At 45.6% G+C, this 18619-nt stretch overlaps 1 protein-coding gene across 5 annotated transcripts in view; it reads left to right on the top strand.

Moving 5' to 3' along the window:
• VAV2 (vav guanine nucleotide exchange factor 2) overlaps positions 1 to 18619 on the top strand; it is a 151478-nt gene that overhangs the window by 98355 nt on the left and 34504 nt on the right. For all 5 annotated transcript variants that reach the window (XM_083423533.1, XM_083423531.1, XM_083423534.1 and 2 more), the window contains exons 3-6: positions 2032 to 2090; positions 11541 to 11609; positions 15397 to 15499; positions 18511 to 18609. In XM_083423533.1, coding sequence (XP_083279659.1) covers positions 2032 to 2090; positions 11541 to 11609; positions 15397 to 15499; positions 18511 to 18609 — 330 coding nt within the window. The remainder of the gene's footprint in view (positions 1 to 2031; positions 2091 to 11540; positions 11610 to 15396; positions 15500 to 18510; positions 18610 to 18619) is intronic.

Here is an 18619-nt window from a genome sequence, read left to right as displayed (position 1 = left end):
TGAACCAGCTGGCCACTATGAGAATGAGATGCTGGACTAGATGGGCCCCCTTTGGCCTGATCCAGCAGACACTTCTTATGTTCATATGTTAACCCCACTGCTATGAATCCCTGGTAGATGGCCATCAAAGAACTCCAGTGAAGGAGAACCCACCACCTTCCAAGGAAGCCCATTCCACTGTTGAACAACTTGCAGTCAGAAAGTTCTTCCCAGTGTTAAGTCAGAGTCTCCTTTCTTCCTTTGGATCTATTGGTTTGGATTCTTCCCTCTGGAGCAGCAGAAAACAAGCCTGCTTCATCTTCCATGTGACAGCCCGTCAGATATTTGAAGACGTCTTCTCCTCTCCATGCTAAATACAGTGGTACCTTGGGTTAAGTACTTAATTCGTTCCGGAGGTCCGTTCTTAACCTGAAACTGTTCTTAACCTGAAGCACCACTTTAGCTAATGGGGCCTCCTGCTGCTGCTGCTGCCACACGATTTCTGTTCTCATCCTAAAGCAAAGTTCTTAACCTGAAGCATTATTTCTGGGTTAGCGGAGTCTGTAACCTGAAGCATATGTAACCTGAGGTACCACTGTATACCCATTTCCTTCAACCATTGGCTTCAACCAGAGCCAGGGCCTTTTCAGCTCTGGCTCCGGTCTGGTGGAACGCTCTGCCTCATGAGACCAGGGCCCTGCAGGATCTGATTTCTTTCCGCAGGGCCTGTAAGACAGAGTTGTTCCGCCTGGCCTTTGGCTTGGAGCCAATTTGATTCCCTCCCTCCCTCTCTTTCTTTTTTCTTTTCCTTCTCCTCCTACAATGAGGCTACATTTTAATATTTTAATGTTCCATTATTTTAATGTTGTATTTTACTTTTGCTTTTAAGTTGTATTCATTCATCTTGTTTTTATTATTGCTTGTAAGCCACTCTGAGCCCGGCCTTGGCTGGGGAGGGCGGGGTATAAATAAAAAATTATTATTATTATTATTATTATTATTATTATTATAAGGCTTAGTTGTGGAAGACTCCATCCCTGTCCACAGTTCCTCTCAGCATGTGTGAGAATCATGCTATCCTTGCCTAGCAAAATAGCTCCTTTCGCTACATTCAGATTTTTAGTTTCGCTTTGGGGCATTTATTTATTTTATTTTATTTTATTTTATTTTATTTTATTTTATTTTATTTTATTTATTCAAAGCCTATTTCAAAAACTCCCTGCTCTTTTGCAGGAAAGAGCTCCCAGAGTGGCTTGCGAATCAATAAAAACAGCAACAGGGCTGCTTGCCCTCAGGCTTGCAGCCTTAACAAGACACAAAAGGAAGAAGAAGAAGCGGGAGGGCAGAGGAAAATAAGTGATCTACTAGTGAATAATCACTGTGGACTTCAAGCGGTGGGGGCGGGAGGGAGGGCGGTTATGCAATTGCATACTGTGTATGAATTACTAATGAAAAGGACAATGCAGCCATGTTTATTTATTGATTGTGAGTTTGTAAAACGCTGTTACTGTTATATGTACTGATTTATTTATTTATTTTTTAAAAATGTGGTCTTTCTCATAAGGCAAAAAGAAAAGTTAATTGGCGCTTCACTATGGTGGCTGCTTTGATAGAGATGATCAGAAAGACATTTTGAATTGCCCCTAGGTCCACTTAGCTTAGTTTTGCTGACATTGGCTGGCAGCAGCTCTGTAGGGTTTCAGGCAGGGAGAGGCCGTTGGGAAATGAACCTGGGACATTCTGTCTGCAAAGCTCTACCACTGAGCAACTGCCCTCCCCTCCTAAGTTAATGAACTTAGCTTCATTAACTTCAATGGCTCTATTCTGAGTAAAACTTTAGATGTAGTTCCTTGACGTAATTATTGTTTTTGTAGGTGAGCAACGGCTTTGCAATTATACCAAAATTAAATACATTCTTTTCTAACAGGTGGGGAAACAGATCCTTAAAAGCGACTCCCACCTGAGACTTTCTTGCATGACGATAACAGCCTTGTTACCTGACTCTAGAACTGCATCTGTCTCTAACACCCATCCTTATCTCTCTCTCATTAGGTGATATCGGCAGTCTCCAGACTATCTCATCACAGTATCGCTCAAAACAAAGGAATTAGGTAAGGGGTTCCATTTTGCTTGAAGTTGCAGCATTTTCAAAATTGTTTTCTTAAATCTGCAGAACAGGTTTTCTTAAATTTAATTGCTGACTGCTCTGTGAAGACATGGGTGGCGCTGTGGTCTAAACCATTGAGCCTTGGGCTTGCCGATTGGAAGGTTGGCGGTTCGAATCCCTGCGACAGGGTGAGCTCCCATTGCTCAGTCCCTGCTCCTGCCAACCTAGCAGTTCGAAAGCACATCAAAGTGCAAGTAGATAAATAGGTACCACTCCGGTGGGAAGGTAAACGGCGTTACCGTGCACTGCTCTGGTTCGCCAGAAGCGGCTTAGTCATGCTGGCCACATGACCCGGAAGCTGTACGCTGGCTCCCTCGGCCAATAAAGCGAGATGAGCAGTGCAACCCCAGAGTCAGTCACGACTGGACCTAATGGTCAGGGTTCCCTTTACCTTTACCTGTGAAGATGGGGGAGGGGTTGCTTTGGTGTTGTGAAGCAGATTGGTGATTTTGGTGTAGGTGGGACGTGGGTGGTGCTGTGGTCTAAACTACTGAGCCTCTTGGGCTTGCCAATCAGAAGGTCGGTGGTTTGAATCCCCACAACTGGGTGAGCTCCCATTGCTCAGTTCCAGTTGTTGCCAACCTAGCTGTTCAAAAGCACACCAGGGCAAGTAGATAAATAGGTACCACTGTGGTGGGAAGGTAAACAGCATTTTCGTGTGTTCTGGCTTCTATCACGGTGTTCCGTTGCACCAGAAGTGGTTTAGTCATGCTGGCCCCATGACCCAGAATGCACAAACCCCAGCTCCCTCGGCCTGAAAGTGAAATGAGCGCTGCAACCCCATAGTCACCTTTGACTGGACTTAACCATCCAGGGGTCCTTTACCGTTTACCTTTTTGAGGGGGGGTCAAAGTCCCAGAATTTCCCATGCTCTCGGAATACCAGTAGGTGGGGAGAATTGCTATTACACTCAAGTCCTGCTTCTGGGCTTATTCGCATTGGGGCATCTGCTTGGCCACTGTGAGAACCAGATGCTGGACCAGATGGGCTTGATCCAGCAGGGCTTATATTATATTCTTCCTCCAGCAGGTACTGGAGCCCCCAGATTTTTGCACCCCCTCACATCATTCTCATGGATGAGTAATCCCAGTTCCTCTTTCCTTGGCCAACAAATGCAACTTCCAGACATTTAAAAACTCTTTTCACACTTGATCCCTGGACAGCCAATTTTGGGGAGTGGAAAGTTTCTTTTGCAATCCCATGCAACAAAGATCTGGTCTTTGCAAACATTGCCTTTCATCCCAGGAACAAACACTCCCGCTGCCTTGTTGGATCAGCTGCCAGAAGGGTTGGACGAAAACCCATCCACCCTCCTCCTCCTCCTCTCCTCACCCTCCCTCGCATTGCCTGCCTGCCTGCCCTGCACAAACCCAAGTGTGGCCTCCATTTATTCTAAACTTGGATCTTCAAAGGCTGGCTATCATTGCTGAAATAAATAAGCAATGCTTGGAGTCAGCTCAAGGAAGCGGCACAGGGCACAAGTCACCTTTAAGAAACCCCCATCCATTTTGGACTCCCTTCTCTCTCAGTATTTCTGATCATGGGATCTCACCCAATAGTTCATTCAGCTTTTTGAAACCAGCCTTCTTAAAGTCCAGTGTGCATGTTCGACTACAATTAGCTTGCCTCAGTACCATGAAACCCAGGAGGAACTGATCACTTCCTCCCAAGGTTCTCATTACTTCCCCTTCGTCAGTCAGTTCCTCCCTATTACTGAGGACCAGGTCCAATATAGATTATGGTCTAATAATAATAATAATAATAATAATAATTTTTTATCTATACCCCGCCCTCCCCAGGTCGGGCTCAGAGCGGCTTACAAGCAATAATAAAAACAAGATGAATGATTACAACTTAAAAACAAAAGTAAAATACAACATTAAAATAATGGAACATTAAAATATTAAAAATGTAGCCTCATCGCAGGAGGAGAAGGAAAAGAAAAAAGAAAGAGAGGGAGGGAGGGAATCAAATTGGCTCCAAGCCAAAGGCCAGGCGGAACAACTCTGTCTTACAGTCCCTGCGGAAAGAAATCAGATCCTGCAGGGCCCTGGTCTCATGAGGCAGAGTGTTCCACCAGGCCGGAGCCAGAGTTGAAAAGGCCCTGGCTCTGGTTGAAGCCAATCTAACTTCCTTAGGGCCTGGGACCACTAGGGTGTTGTTATTTATGGACCTTGAGGCTCTCCGTGGGGCATACCAGGAGAGGCGGTCCCGTAGGTACGAGGGTCCTAGGCTGTGAAGGGCTTTAAAGGTCAAAAGCAGCACCTTAAATCTGACCCTGTACTCCACCGGAGTTGCTTCTTCCACCTTCTGAAATTGTCAGCAGAGCTTTGGAGGAATTGGTTTGAGTTCCAACAGATATCTGGGTAGTTGAAGTCTCCTTTTTGGATGTTTGGGCATCTGCTGTAGGATGGCATTACCCAGACTGGCTTAGGTATATATAGCAGACACCCACAGTAAGATCATTGGGGGGTTTTCTCCCCCTCTCCTACAATTTTTTCCCAAATACTCTCAGGTCCAGGTCATGGATCTCTTTACAAGTGTACACATCCTTTACATATAATGCTCCTCTTCCTCCCTTCCTTTTTGGACTATTCTGAACAGGTTAAACCCCTATTTTGAACAGGTTAACCCCCCCCCCCATTTCTACATTCTAGTCATGTGTCTCATCCCACCAGGTCTCAGTAATGCCTACTAGGTTATATTTGCCATCCTGAATTAAGAGCTCAAATTCGTCATGCACCAACCCGATGCCTTTAGGAAACCTGCAAGCAGGATTTCAGCACAAGAATCCTCTCCCCTCCTGTGGTTTCCAGCAACTGGTATTCATAAGCATTGCTGCCTTGCCCTTCATGAATTTGTCTAATCCTCTTTTAAAACCAGCTAGATCCCACGGGCATCCTGTGAGCACAGGATGCTGGAATAGATGGGCCATAGGCCTGGTCCAGCAGGGCTCTTCTGATATTCTTAAAAACTCCTTATGTGCCCCTGAGAACAAGGCAGGAAAAAACCTGGAAGCTTCTTTCTCGGTGGAAGAACACTTTCACGGAACCAGAAAGGAGATTTCAGCAAAGAACTAGACCATAACAGCGAGATTTGAGCTAGGATGCACAGCATCCTCAATTTTCTGTATTGCTCTGTTTTAAAATTTAATATTTTGTAAATGCAATTACTTAAACCTCAGAGGATAGAATTGCTGTTCAGAGTTGTGCAGGTAGCGGCTGCCTATATATCTCAGTGGGGAAGAGGGGGTTTTATTCTCCAGAGCTCAAGCTGTGAACGACACAATGCGACAAAGGCCCGTTTCTAATGAACCACTGTTCTTGTGCTGCTATGATTAGACATAATACGCTGCAGCTGTAGTCATGCACAATGTCACACGTGTCTTCCTCTCCAGCTTGGAATATTTAGTAGCCTTTCAGTAAAGTATGCCAGGGAAATATGTGCTCTAAAATGTCAACATAGTGGGGGCAGTGTGGTGTAGTGGTTAGAGCATTGCTTCCCTAAGTGGGTGATACCATCCACCGGAAGGTGGTGGGATTACTTGAAGGGGCACCAAGAGGCAAGGAGATGCTAGAGATAATGACTATTAGACTTTGGAAAGGTGGTATCACTGAATCATGTTCATTCATTTTGTTGACTTAGTTAAACTAAATGGGATTTAGAATAAAAGTGCAATTAATTGTCACTGTTTTGAATTTTATTGTGCTATTATCTTCCTTGGTAGGTCATGCAAACCACTATTCTGAATAAGGCTTTTCAAAGGGTAAGGTAGGGGGCACTGGTGATGAATTTATGGGACCAAGGGGGTGGTGTCCTGAAAAGTTTGAGAACCACTAGGTTAGAGGGTCTGACTATAGTCTGGGAGAGGCCAGGATTCAAATCTCTGCTCAGCTGTGAAACTCACTGGGTATGACCTTCGGCCAATCACTGTCTCTTAGCTAAGCTACCTCACAGGGCTGTTGTTAGGATAACAGGCGGAGAAGTTGGAGAACTGTATAGAGCTCCTTGAGCTTGTTGGAGGAAAGGTGGGATATAAATGTGAAAATAATGAAATATAGAACAAACAGCAGCCTATCAGCAGAATAAAACACATTCAAGGGGTGGGGGTAAATTCTCCAGAATGCTGGGCAAAGAAATGCTGTATTTTTCGCTCTATACGATGCACTTTCCCCCCTCCAAAAATTAAGGGGAAATGTGTGTGTGTCCTATGGAGTGAATGCAGGCTCCTTGGCTTCAGCGATAGCAATGCAAAGCCTCTGAAGCGCAGAGGGAGCGCTCCCTCCGCGCTCTAGAGGCTTTGCGTTGCTTTCGCTGAAGCCTCGAGAGCTTTAGCGTTGCTTTCGCTAAAGCCTTGAGAGCCTCTTGTTCTCCCCCTCTAAAACAAGGTGTGTCCTATAGTCCGGTGTGTCCTACAGAGCGAAATACGGTAAGTCACAGCTTGGAGAAGAGAATATTCCCCAGCCTAGGACTTCTGCCGCCAAAGAGCCTTGCCAATGGACCATGTTTGGTGGTAGCATAATCAGCAAAACCCTCCCAGCTTCAATCCCCAGCATCTTCTGGCAGGTTTGGGAAAAGACCCCTGTCTGGAGAGCTGCTGCCAGTCTGTGTAGACAATGCTGGGCTAGATAGACCAATGGTCTAGCTCAGAATGAGGCAGCTTCCTATGTTCCTACTTGGGGATGGAGGTGGGAAGCACGGGTTTAAAGTTCATGCTTCTGAATTCAGAATAGCACCTCTTGGAGATTTTTAATCATGTATGATGAAACTTAGGCTGCAGGAAAGGGAGAATTATGAACTGGAGATCACCTGGGTGAAGTGGGGTCAGAATACCACTTACAAGTAAGCCTGCTTTTTGTGTGGCATGATTAATGCTCATTGCAGGCAAAGAAAAGGGGACAGAAAAATTATGGATGATGACCCAGCACTTGTAATTACACAGAGGTGCTTGCTCGGCTAATTGGGAACAAGTACTGGTGTGTAATACCTTTTGAGCCGCCAATCTCTCTTCTCTCATTCTCTAATTAACAAAAAATCCCTGCAGTGCAAGCAAGGTCCAAGGAGGAGGAGGAGGAGGAGGAAACAAATGGTATGGGGACTCTATTACTTGTGCCATGGCGGGATTAGTCTTCTCCAGAATGCAGTGGCGTAGCGTGGGTTGTCAGCACCCGGGGCAAGGCAAGTAATTTGCACCCCCTAACCCGTGGATTTGCACCCCCTAACCCTAACCCCCAGATGTTGCACCCGGTGCAGTCGGGCCCCCCCTGCACCCCCCACGCTACGCCACTGCCAGAATGTCAACACAGTTCTATGAAATATGGACTGTTCCACTCCACAACGAAATGGATACAATAGATTCAGGGCACATCACACCGTTTGTGGGAGCTGGAATTTACTGTAGTTCCCATTTGCAGAGTATCCATTTGCAAAGGTCATTTGACCCTTTAATTAGCAACAATGGAGGCAGGGTGCTTCTGGGTTCCTGTCATCAGAAAGAACAGGAGGGGAGAGTGCTATTGTGTTCAGTTCCTTCTTTTGGGGTTCCCTTAATGAGCATACGGCTGGTCATCATGACAACAGGATGCTGGCCTCTAGCCTGACCCAGATAGGTTCTCCTTAGGTTCTGTATACTAACTCCAGTGTTGAAGGCAGTAATGCTTCTGAAAAACCACTTGCTGGGAGTCACAAGTGAGGAGACAGCTATTGCTATCACTTTCTGCTTGTGGGCTCGCCATTGAGGCACCTGGTTGGCCAATGTGAGAACAGAGGGCCTGATTTGGTAGGCAGGGTCTACCTCCACTGTGAATACCAGTTGATGGAAATCACAAGTGAGGAGAGTCTTTCTGTTTCTGCATATGGTGTTGCGCTCATGTCCTGCTACTGGAACTTCCATTGAGGCATCTGCTTGTCCATGGTGAGAGTAGGATGTTGGGCTAGATGGGCTCCTTTGGCTACCTGCAAAGCCTCCAGGCCTTTTCATCTTTTAAAAGAGACCTAGGACCTCATACTTATGGGATTGCCTCTCCTGGTATGTCCTGCAGAGTACCCTAAGGTCCATGAATAATAATAGAGTCCTGGACTCTAAGGAAGCCAGACTATCTTCCACCATGGCCAGGGCTCTTTCAGTGACAGCTCCGACCTGGTGGAATGCTCTGTCCCATGAGACTAGGACCCTGCAGGACTTGATCTCCTTCCGCAGGGCCTGTAAGACAGAGCTATTCCACCTGGCCTTCAGTTTGAATTAGCCTGATCCTCTATTCCCCTTTCCCTTTCCTCTTCTATGAAGAAACTCTTTCTGGGACCCCACATTTAAATTCTTCCCTGATCTCCTTGCTGGTCCTAACAGGACCAACTTGGCCAGTTAGCCCTGGTTATCATTTGATGTCTACTGACTGCCCCCCCCAACAACCCCTGAATTTTATTAATATTGATGCTGTATTTTATGTTGTATTTTATGCTGTTTTATGCTGTCTTTAAGTCGCATTTTACTCAATGTTTTATATTTGCTGTTAGCCGCCCTGAGCCTTGTTTTTAAACTGGGAAGGGCGGAGTATAAATATAATAATAATAATAATAATAATAATAACAACAACAACAACAACAACAACAACAACAACAACAACAACAACTATAGTAATAAAAAGATGTGTTTGCTGAGTTTTAAAAAACAACAACTTACAAACCATAAAGAAACAAAGAATGACAGTTGTGTGGGGCATGTTATTGCAGCTGGGATAAAATAAACAGAAGGTGTAGTACAATTTTGCAGACATCCTAATAAAACAGATTCCACAAAGGAAAGCATTTTGGAAGTAAGAGACACATATCGATAAGGTAGTCTTACCCCATTTGCCCCCACTCAACCACTTTGATCAACGTAACTGGCCTCTTACAAGTGCCATATAATGCTCATTCTGCATTTGTAAGAAATTAATATTTTAGGCAGAGTATCAAGCAGTATACAACTTTTGTGTAACAATAATGACTGAGTAGTGGCGTTCCCCTTCTCCAAGAAGGATATCCTACATGGATGGCAGACGTATCTCTGGGGCACATCAACTGAAGAAAAACTCTGAAATGGTTTGCTGGGGAGTCTTTAAAGACCTGTAGGGCCTTTGGGGGCAGCTGCCACATGCCTGGTTGCTTTGACAACCGAATATTTATGCATGAGGCGGGATTTAGTGTACAGCTCTGCCATGCAGATGTGCACCGACTTGACCAACTGGGACATGGCATCAAGAACCAGCTCTTCAATAATTAAAAGGAAGTTGTCAAGTTCTTCAGGCCGAGAGGGTGACTGACGGGCCCTGAGATTTCTATTCCACCTTGCAGTAAGTAATTCCTCATCATTGCCTCTCTATCTCCAGCCTGGCTCTGCCTTTGAAGGAGTGCCCTTTGGCGTTCTAGGAAACGAATCTGATTAACCCTCTGCTCCACCTGAACAGGCGAGCTTAGGAAATCAAGTTGACTTAAGGGTCGGCCCCTTGTTTTCCCCAGAAGCATTCATCTACATCTGTCATGGCCCCTGGAAAATTAATCCTCAGCAGTAAGAGTCCTCAAGCACCTACAGCTCTGAGGAAGAGATGGATCCATGCCCAGAAGGCACTAGAGCTTGCTGCTATTCCCTGCGCCCCGAGGAGACAGCTCTACCACCCATCTCTGATGGCTCATCCACAGACTCCTTGGGAGTCCGGAGTAGAGATCCCACTACTGGAAATCCCATTATTTCAGATGAGCCAATGGATGAAGAAGGCAGCACCAATCCTTTAACTGAGGAGGAAGAGGAGCTTTGGTCAATGACTGTTTAGCCCTGTTTTGAGAACCAGTCAGTTGCTGCAGGGCTTTGCTAAAACAACATTGATGTTTGGCCTCCTCTGCAGGAGCATTATCCATGGTCCTGAACTCACACCTTGGTATCTCTCAATGGTGCTGTTTCTTGCCTTGCCTTGAACTCCCCTTGTGTAGGGCATCACCTCTCCATGGTGGTGGACATGTACTCATCTGAAGCTAAACACATTGTATGAGAGAGCGAGAGCGCTACCCCCTGATAACAAAGTGCTTTTAAAAAACAAGAAGAAAAGAATGTTGACGATGCCAAAGCAGTTTGCAACTGCATGGGTCATTTGTTTGGATGGGGGAGGTGGTTTCACAAACTGTTGGGTCCTGGGCTTCACCCACGAGGGGTGGTCTGAGTTCTTCACTGGTTATAGGCATCTGGTTGGCCACTGTAAGAACAGGATGCTGGACTGTATGAACCATTGCCCTGATCCAGCAGGTCTCCTCTTACGCTATTAATCCCAAGAATCCTTGAAAGTGGTTCAGCATTAATCAGAAACATCAGGCAATGAGGAACTGCATTATTTGTTCAGGAAAGTGAGTCCTGGAGGGTCTTAAAAATCTGATCTCTTCCTGTAAATCTAGCACAGTTGACATTTTATTCTTCCATGTAATGACATGAATTTGGTGTCATTCAGAACATAAGATGTGCCAAAAGGCCCATCTGGTTTAGTATCCTGTCCCTCACAGTGGTCAACCAGATGCCCCATTGAGAAGCCCACAATGAGGACCTAAGTGCAACAGCAGCTCTCCCCATTTATGATGCCCAGCAGCTGGTATTATTATTATTTATTACTTATTTTATTATTAATTGCATTGCTATCTCACCTTTTTCTCCAATTAGCTCAAGGTGGTGCACATGGCTCTCCCCATCTTCATTTATGGTAATCCCCATAACAACCATGTGAGCTAGGTTAGGCTGAGATGCAGTGTCTAGCCCCAAGGTAACCCAGTGAGCTTCATGGTTAATTAGGGATATGAACCCTGATTACCCATGTTCTGTTCTAGCACTCTAACTACCACACCACACTGGCTCTGCACAAGGCCCCTTACCATTGATGGCTTTAGTCTGGAGAGCCAGTGTGGTGTAGTGGTTAAGAGCGGTAGACTTGTAATCTGGGGAACTGGGTTCGTTTCTCCACTCCTCCACATGCAGCTGCTGCGTGACCTTGGGCCAGTCACACTTCTCTGAAGTCTCTCAGCCCCACTCACCTCACAGAGTGTTTGTTGTGGGGGAGGAAAGGAAAGGAGAATGTTAGCCGCTTTGAGACTCCTTCGGGTAGTGATAAAGCAGGATATCAAATCCAAACTCTTCTTCTTCTTCTAGTCTCCATGAATACAGAGGCTCTGAGTAGGAACCAAAAGTTCATTCTCCAGACCACTCTAACCTGCATATCACAGAAGCAGCATTGATCATATTTGCATTCCTTACTTGCCTTATCTTGTTTTTAAAAAGAACATAAAGCAGATGTTCTCATATTTCCAGGTCTTCCCAACTCTTATTCTTGGTAGACTTAACACTTTCTCTGTATCTCCCCACCTACCCTTTACTTTCCAGGCCATTCCCTTCAGAGGAGACCACAGAAAATGATGATGATGTCTATAGGAGCCTGGAAGAGTTGGCTGAGTAAGTATCTACCAAATAACGGATTCTGCCATGCGATTTTATTTGTTCCTGATTTCATTTTTTATTTGGGCATAGGAGTGGGGAACCTCGGGCCCATGGTCTAAATATGGCCCTCCATTCCTCTCTCGCTTTTCCTTGGATTCCCCCAAGCCACACACTCTTCTCCCCACACCACAACTCTTCCTAGCCCTGCTTCACACCCCCATGAGCGTTTGTCTTCTTTCCATGCACCTTCTCCAGAGCAACCCAAGGACCCGATCCTCAGTGGCTGATTCAACTCCTTTCGCTCTGCTTGGGCAGCTCTAAGATGCTGGAGACCGGGACCCAGTTTCAAAAATAGTAGCAGGTCTCTAACCTGCCCTCTCCTCCAGGACCCCAGATCACAATGACTGGTTCTTCCTTCGTTCCTGAGTTCTTGCAATAGATAGCTGGAATTGCAGATTTCAAGGAGAGGAGAAGCCGAAAGTTACTGGTGTTTTGGCAAGAGAGAAGCCCTGTCTCCACCCACCTTGGTCCCCTCTTTCTTCCTGCCATGCAGCCTGATGGAATAGCTGCTGTAGATGATGGCTGAAGGAGGAGCTTGATAAGAATGGTTCTCAGAAGTGCTAGCTGATTTGCTCTCCTGCAGATCAGTTCCAGAGCTGAGCGTATGAAATAGTTTTCCAGGGCTGACCGCTGTAACTTATATAAAGTTCCCAGCATTCCAAGCCAAACTGTGTTAGGTTAGGTCGTGTGTGTGTGTGTGTGTGTGTGGTATCCCCCCCCACTCCACCCCTGCCAATGCTGTGTCCCCTACAATAACCCAAGTGACAAGCTGAGATGCGCTGCTTCACCCACGGGCTCTGCTGTGTGGTGCGGCAAAATGCTAAAACGATCATTGCTGGGTTGCTATATAACCAGAGTTGACAGCCCATCCCGGTTGCTGTCCTTTGCAAAAAGAGCGGGTTGCAATGCACGGAAAGGGGGATGCTGCAAGTGACCAAACAGAGGAGGCAGCATCCAGGAAGCCCGTAAACACACACACACTGGAGTTTCTTAAGCTATTAGCAAAGGCTGGCTTCACATGCTGCTCAGATCTGCCACTATCAAACCAGCAACTGAAATTATTTCATGGCAGACTCGTTGATCTCACTGGAGTGGATTGGTTTGCTGCAGGTGTGAAGAACCTGCATCCCTCCAAATGTTGCTGAACCACAACTCCTACCATCATCATGCTTGCTGAGGCTGATGGGAGTTGTAGTTGCACAAGATGAGGAATGCAGAAGGTTCCCTGCTCCTGGTTTTCTGCAAGCGTAACCCTCCAGACCTCTCTGTCTGGCCCTCACGATTTGGGAAAAGCCATGCCCTCTGTCCTGGACAGTCATGGAGAATGACTGCCCGGGTGATCTCTCTCTCCACCCCTCCCCACTTGTGTCTTCCAAGAATGGGGAAGGGTGATAGCTTAGTGGTAATGCACCTGCTTTGCATGCAGAAGGTCCCAAGTTCAATGCCCAGATGGCATCTCCGGGTGGGGCTAGGAAAGGATTCCCTGACTGAAATCTGCTGCCAGTCAATGCAGCTAGGTGAACCAATGGTCTGACTCAGTATAAGGCAACTTCCTATGTTCTATTCAATTCAGCCCTTTATTTAGAACCACGAGTACTAGAATAATTTTTAATGCCACAAAGCTCAGGAGCAGAGCATCTGCTTTGCATGCAAAAGAATCCAGCTTCAATCCCCAACAGCATATTCATGTGGAGATTCCTTGTCTGGAATCCTAGGGAGCCACTGCCAGTCAGTGCAGGCAGTACTGAGCTATATGGACCAACGATCTGATGCAATATAAAGCAGCTTCCTTTATTTCTGCATTCCTCTGAGCCAGCAATGGGATTGAGATAAGGGTACATCCAGGGGACCCCAATGGTGGGAGTAAATATAAGCTTCATCATGGCTGGGCAGTGATATGACCCTCATATTCCCTAGATAATCTGGGCAATTAGGAGACCATCATTCCCCTAACAAGCAGCTAGGGAATGGGTGTGACAGAGAGTCTTCTCTCCAGCCAACACTTTCTAGCTGTTTTTGTTTTTAAACAGCTCTCGCAGAGCCTCAGCTTACAAGGCAAAGTGCCATTTTTCACTGCAAAGAGAGCTGGTGGCGATGGAGGAGGAGGGAGAGAAAGGCAATTTCTGCCAGTGCCCTCTTTAAACTCAGCAGGAGGCCAAAGCTCACATCCCGAGTTCAAAGGCAACCTTTGCTTTCAAAGCCAACCTTTGCTATCAGAAGTCGCTGAGTGCCTGCTGCGGAAGTTGCCGGAAGGTGTGGGTCCCCACATTGGGGTTTGGCAACTGCTGGACAGAATCATAGAAGTGCAGAGTTGGAAGGGACCCAAAGGGACCCTACTTCAGCTCCCTGCAGTGCAGGAATGATGGCTAGGAGACAGAATCTGGAGACTAAGCAAATTTGATTTCCCTAAAAATGCTCTTCAAAAGCCCCCTCCTATGAATTCTGAATATATAGCAGAGTTGGGAAAAACATAAGCCAAGAGAATGAGAATGCATCTCTCTAGAATTCTCTGTCTGGCCCTTGGGAGTGTTCCTAGGCTGTTCCCCTTCCCAGGCCACATCCCCCAGGAGTCCTACTCTGTTCCCTCCTCAAGGACTTCTGCCACCTTTATTGAATGAATGATTGATTACAAGCTTTATTGATTTAAAAATAATAATAATTACCAAGCATAAAGTGTTTTCTTCCAGTACAAAACCATGTGCAGATGTTCAGTCTTGAATTATGATGATGCCTCTTGCTTGCCTGTACGGAGAATAAAGAGGCAGCATGTTGTTGTTGTTGTTGTTACAATTTATGATTTGTCCTTCACCCTAAGATCCCAGGGCTGGTTAAAAATCGAAACTCAACATTAAAAACAGCTTAAAACTGCTTAAAATAACAAAATAAGGTGCATCCTAAAACACACACACCTCAGGTGCCAAAGACCAAGGTAAAGAGGCATGCGTTGGCCATACATAGACACCTCTGCGGGAAGGGAGGTCTTCAACTTAGGGGCCACCACAGAGAAGGCCCTCTCCCCCTGGTCCTCCCTGCCCCCAGCCTCTGAGGGTGGAGTACCTACGAAGAGGGCCCCCTGTGCCCATCTCAGCATCTGAGAGATGTTGCTGTGTTGTGTGTGCATGTGTAGAAAGCTCTGGCTTGAACACAGCTAGAATGTAGCCTACCATACAAAGCCAAGAGGCACATTTGTTTCTCTCTCTCCATATTTGCCTCTGGCCCTGCCCATCCGTGGCATGCTGCATGCAGAAGGGTGCCCATCTACAAGATTCATTTACTGTATTGGCTTGAATATAAACCACACCCTTCCCCCCCCCCCCATATTCCAACCCTGAAAAGTTTAAGTGCAGCTTAAATTCACGACCTTACAAAAACGGGCTTTTTTACAATATCGCTGCTGAAACAGACATATGGTAAAATGGAATGGGTGTGAATGCCTGCAGAATTTTAAGGGAGCAGCTTATATTTGAGTATTGTCCTTTCCCCCCTCCCCCCGCCTCCCCAATTTTAAAGGTGCGGCTTATATTCGGGTACAGCTTATATTCGGGCAAATACGGTATATGTTTTACCATTTGGTTTCCCCCCTATATACATAAAAATGTATGGCTGCCGCCACGCTGCAGTTCACGTAACCACCTTTTTTATTTATTTAACATTTTCTGTGCGACTTTTTACACTTAACCATGAGCGTGGCCTGCTCTGTTTCTTTTGATGCACTAAACGACCCTTGTTGGTTTTGTTCCAGCGAGCACGATCTGGGGGAAGACATCTACGACTGCGTCCCATGTGAAGATGAAGGGGATGACATCTACGAAGATATTATCAAAGTGGAAGTCCAGCAGCCCATGGTGAGGGCATCATTGAAGGCCTGAGCATGCCTCAGCCTCATAACTTTTTGGGGTGGTCCCCTTAGCTACTGTTTTTAGAACTGAATATCAGGAGGGGGGCAATCTGAATAGAATTGTGATGGCGGTGGGTAGCCACTTCAATGATTTGGGGGAAGGGCCATAGCTCAGTGATAGTGATAGTGTGGGTCAGTGATGGATAACAGATCAGCGATAGTGTGGATGCTTCCACACTAAAATACTGTTTTCTTACCGATGCAGAATGATTCTTTTTTTAAAAAAAAAAAATATTTATTAGAAGTTTTATAGTTATAGGGGGGGGGGGAAGTATAAGAAAAAAAACAATAAAAGGTTAACAAACAATACATCGAGAATAGAAAGAAAAAACAATACATCAAAACAACAAGAAAAAACAAAAACATTTAAAAACACACCCAATTTCCATATCTTTATCTTTCATTTACTTATTCCTCGACTTCCTCACACCTCCCTTTTTTGTATTCTAGTTCAAATTAGCTAAATCAGCAAATCCTTTCCCTCTTTCTCAATTTTTTGTTCTATAATTTATCTTAACAGTCTAACTTTAAATTTTCCACTTTAGCCCATTAACAATCAGTTTTTGCTTAATTCTTTATAACATTTCTGCTAAAACCATACAATTTCATTCCAGTATTCTTCTAACATTCCTTAATTTTGCAGTATTTCTGTAAATATACTTTACATTTTTTCCAATCTTCTTCCATCGACTCTTCTCCCTGGTCTCGGATTCTGCCAGTCATTTCTGCCATTTCCATGTAGTCCATCAGCTTCATCTGCCATTCTTCCCGGGTGGGTAGATCTTGTGTCTCCGATGCAGAATGATTCTTATGTGCCACTTGTAATGGGGTGTGTGTCTCTTATTCCCATCACTAATGACATACCCACACCCAATAGTTTTTTTGTTCTTGTTTGAAATGCACCTTCTTCCTCCCTCTCTTTGGGGTCATCCTGCACACTAAACCTTCACTTCTGCTGCTTTTTAGATGGGGAAACAAAAGCATTTTGGGAGGTCATCTGGAGTATGGGGAGTGCCTTCTGCAAGGGGGAGAGAGAGAGTGAGATAAATGTGTAATGGAGGCATAAAAATAGCAAGCAGATGACAACCTGCCCTGGCTAGCTGTCAGATCTTCTCTCTTGAGGCTGAGAAAGTTGGGATGGATGGGTGGCTCAATTAGCCAGCTGCACATCTTCTCCTGAGAGTATTTTTAGATTCTGGCAAGTGTTGACAGACATTGCCCTGATATTCTGCTCCCTGGGGGGCACCTTTCCCCTTTTTTGAGCGGTGTGTTAAAAGTCATGCAAAGTCTGCTGCTTTCAAAAGTGAGGAGTTTGGGGCTTTTCAGTTTATAGATTGTGGATGGAGAGAGTAGACAGAGAAAAGTTTTCCTCTCCTCTCATAACAATAGAACTGGTGGACATCCAACGAAGCTGCATGTTGGAAGATTCAAGACAGATAAAGCCCTTATTCACACAGAGCATAGTTAAACCATGGATCAGACAAATTCATGGAGGAGGAGGAGAGGGCTTTTGTATGGCTACTAGCCACGATGGCTCTGGTCTGCCTCCAGTTGGACGTAGCAATGCTTCTGAATACCAGTTGCTAGAAACTGCATGAAGGGAAGAGTGCTCTTGTGCTCAGGTCCTGCTTGTGGGCTTCCCATAATGGGCATCTGGTTAGCCACTGTGAGGACAGGAAGCTGGGCTAGATGCACCCCCTATGGTATGATCCAGCAAGTTCTTCTTTCGTTCTTATGAGTATACCTAAGACATATTAGCGGCCTATGCAAGCCTTTGTAACTTATCCCCACAATGTGCAGCAAAAACATTTTTAGAATTCCAAATGAAACGGGTGATTTGTGATGCAAAATGTCCTAACCCTTCTTGATTTTCCCTGTATACCCCTTCCATGCTTCAGATCAGATATATGCAGGTAAGTGTTCCCGGCTATAAGTGAAAAGAGTTTTTATCCATTGCATGTGCCATGGTCCCAAGCCCAGGTTTGCATGCTTGAAAATGGACATCTCAGGTGCCTTTTGTGCCTCATTTGGAACATGCATAGATCTGGCTATTTATTTATGAACTTATTTTTTTGTTTTTGCCACCAATAGGTTACAATGCAATTTCCACCTCAATAAGTAAAACAATTCATTGGTTAGTATAAGACAGTATTAAAAGAAAAGAAAAGAAAACATACATTCATACACTTAGAATGTGGTAGGACAAGAAGGGGGCTGCAGTAGAAGCTCCAGCACACCTGGCAACTGCCCTCTTAGCCACGAAGTGGTGAGGGTAGCTATCATTTTCTCTCTTAAAGAGCACATAAAGTTGAAGGAGGAAGTTGGCAGAGTGACCCTCTTTCCCATTTCCTCATGTAACCTTATATGCTCAGGGCTGAGATTAATTCTACTGGGTCCAACTTTTACCCAGATCCCTTGGGGAAGTGGGGTGTGTGCAAGAGAAGGACTGATTTTGGAGGGTGGGGTGGGGTAGAAGTGACCAGAGGAAATAGCGCCCAGAGCAGTCCCTCCAAAATCCAGATGTTCCCATGGGCCTAAGAAGGTTGGTGAGACCTAATCCAGGAGCTGCTTCTGGGAACGTCCTGCCCCATGTGTGTCTAGCTAGACCAAGCTACTGATGATGGCATTATACGGTGGTCTGATAAGGCAGATTCTTTCATTCCTATTTTAACCTTACTGTATTTTAAGTGAAAGGACCATAGCTCAGTGGTCCTGCAGTGCATGCAGGTGGCCCCAGTGCAATCCCCAATGGCATCTCCAGGCAGGGCTGGAATTGCCCCCCCCCCACCTAAAACCCTGGATTGCTGCTGCCTGATAGCATAGACAGTGGTCTGGCTCTGCATGAGACAGCCTCCCTTGTCCACCTGAAGGTATCCCTAAGTTCCATTCTGTTGAGTTCAGATCAAAATGAGCAGCTTAGACATGCTAACATGCCAGTGCTTATGTTTTCCCCTCTAGAAAATGGGCATGACAGAAGATGACAAAAGGAATTGCTGTTTGCTAGAGATCCAGGAAACTGAGGCCAAATACTACAAGACTCTCGAAGACATAGAAAAGGTGAATGTCA

Source organism: Podarcis tiliguerta (genome assembly GCF_965153285.1).
Source record: "Podarcis tiliguerta genome assembly, chromosome: Z".
NCBI classification, from domain to species: domain Eukaryota; kingdom Metazoa; phylum Chordata; class Lepidosauria; order Squamata; family Lacertidae; genus Podarcis; species Podarcis tiliguerta.
The sequence above is the reverse complement of the archived record's forward strand: the minus strand, read 5'-3'. Positions and strand labels throughout refer to the sequence as shown.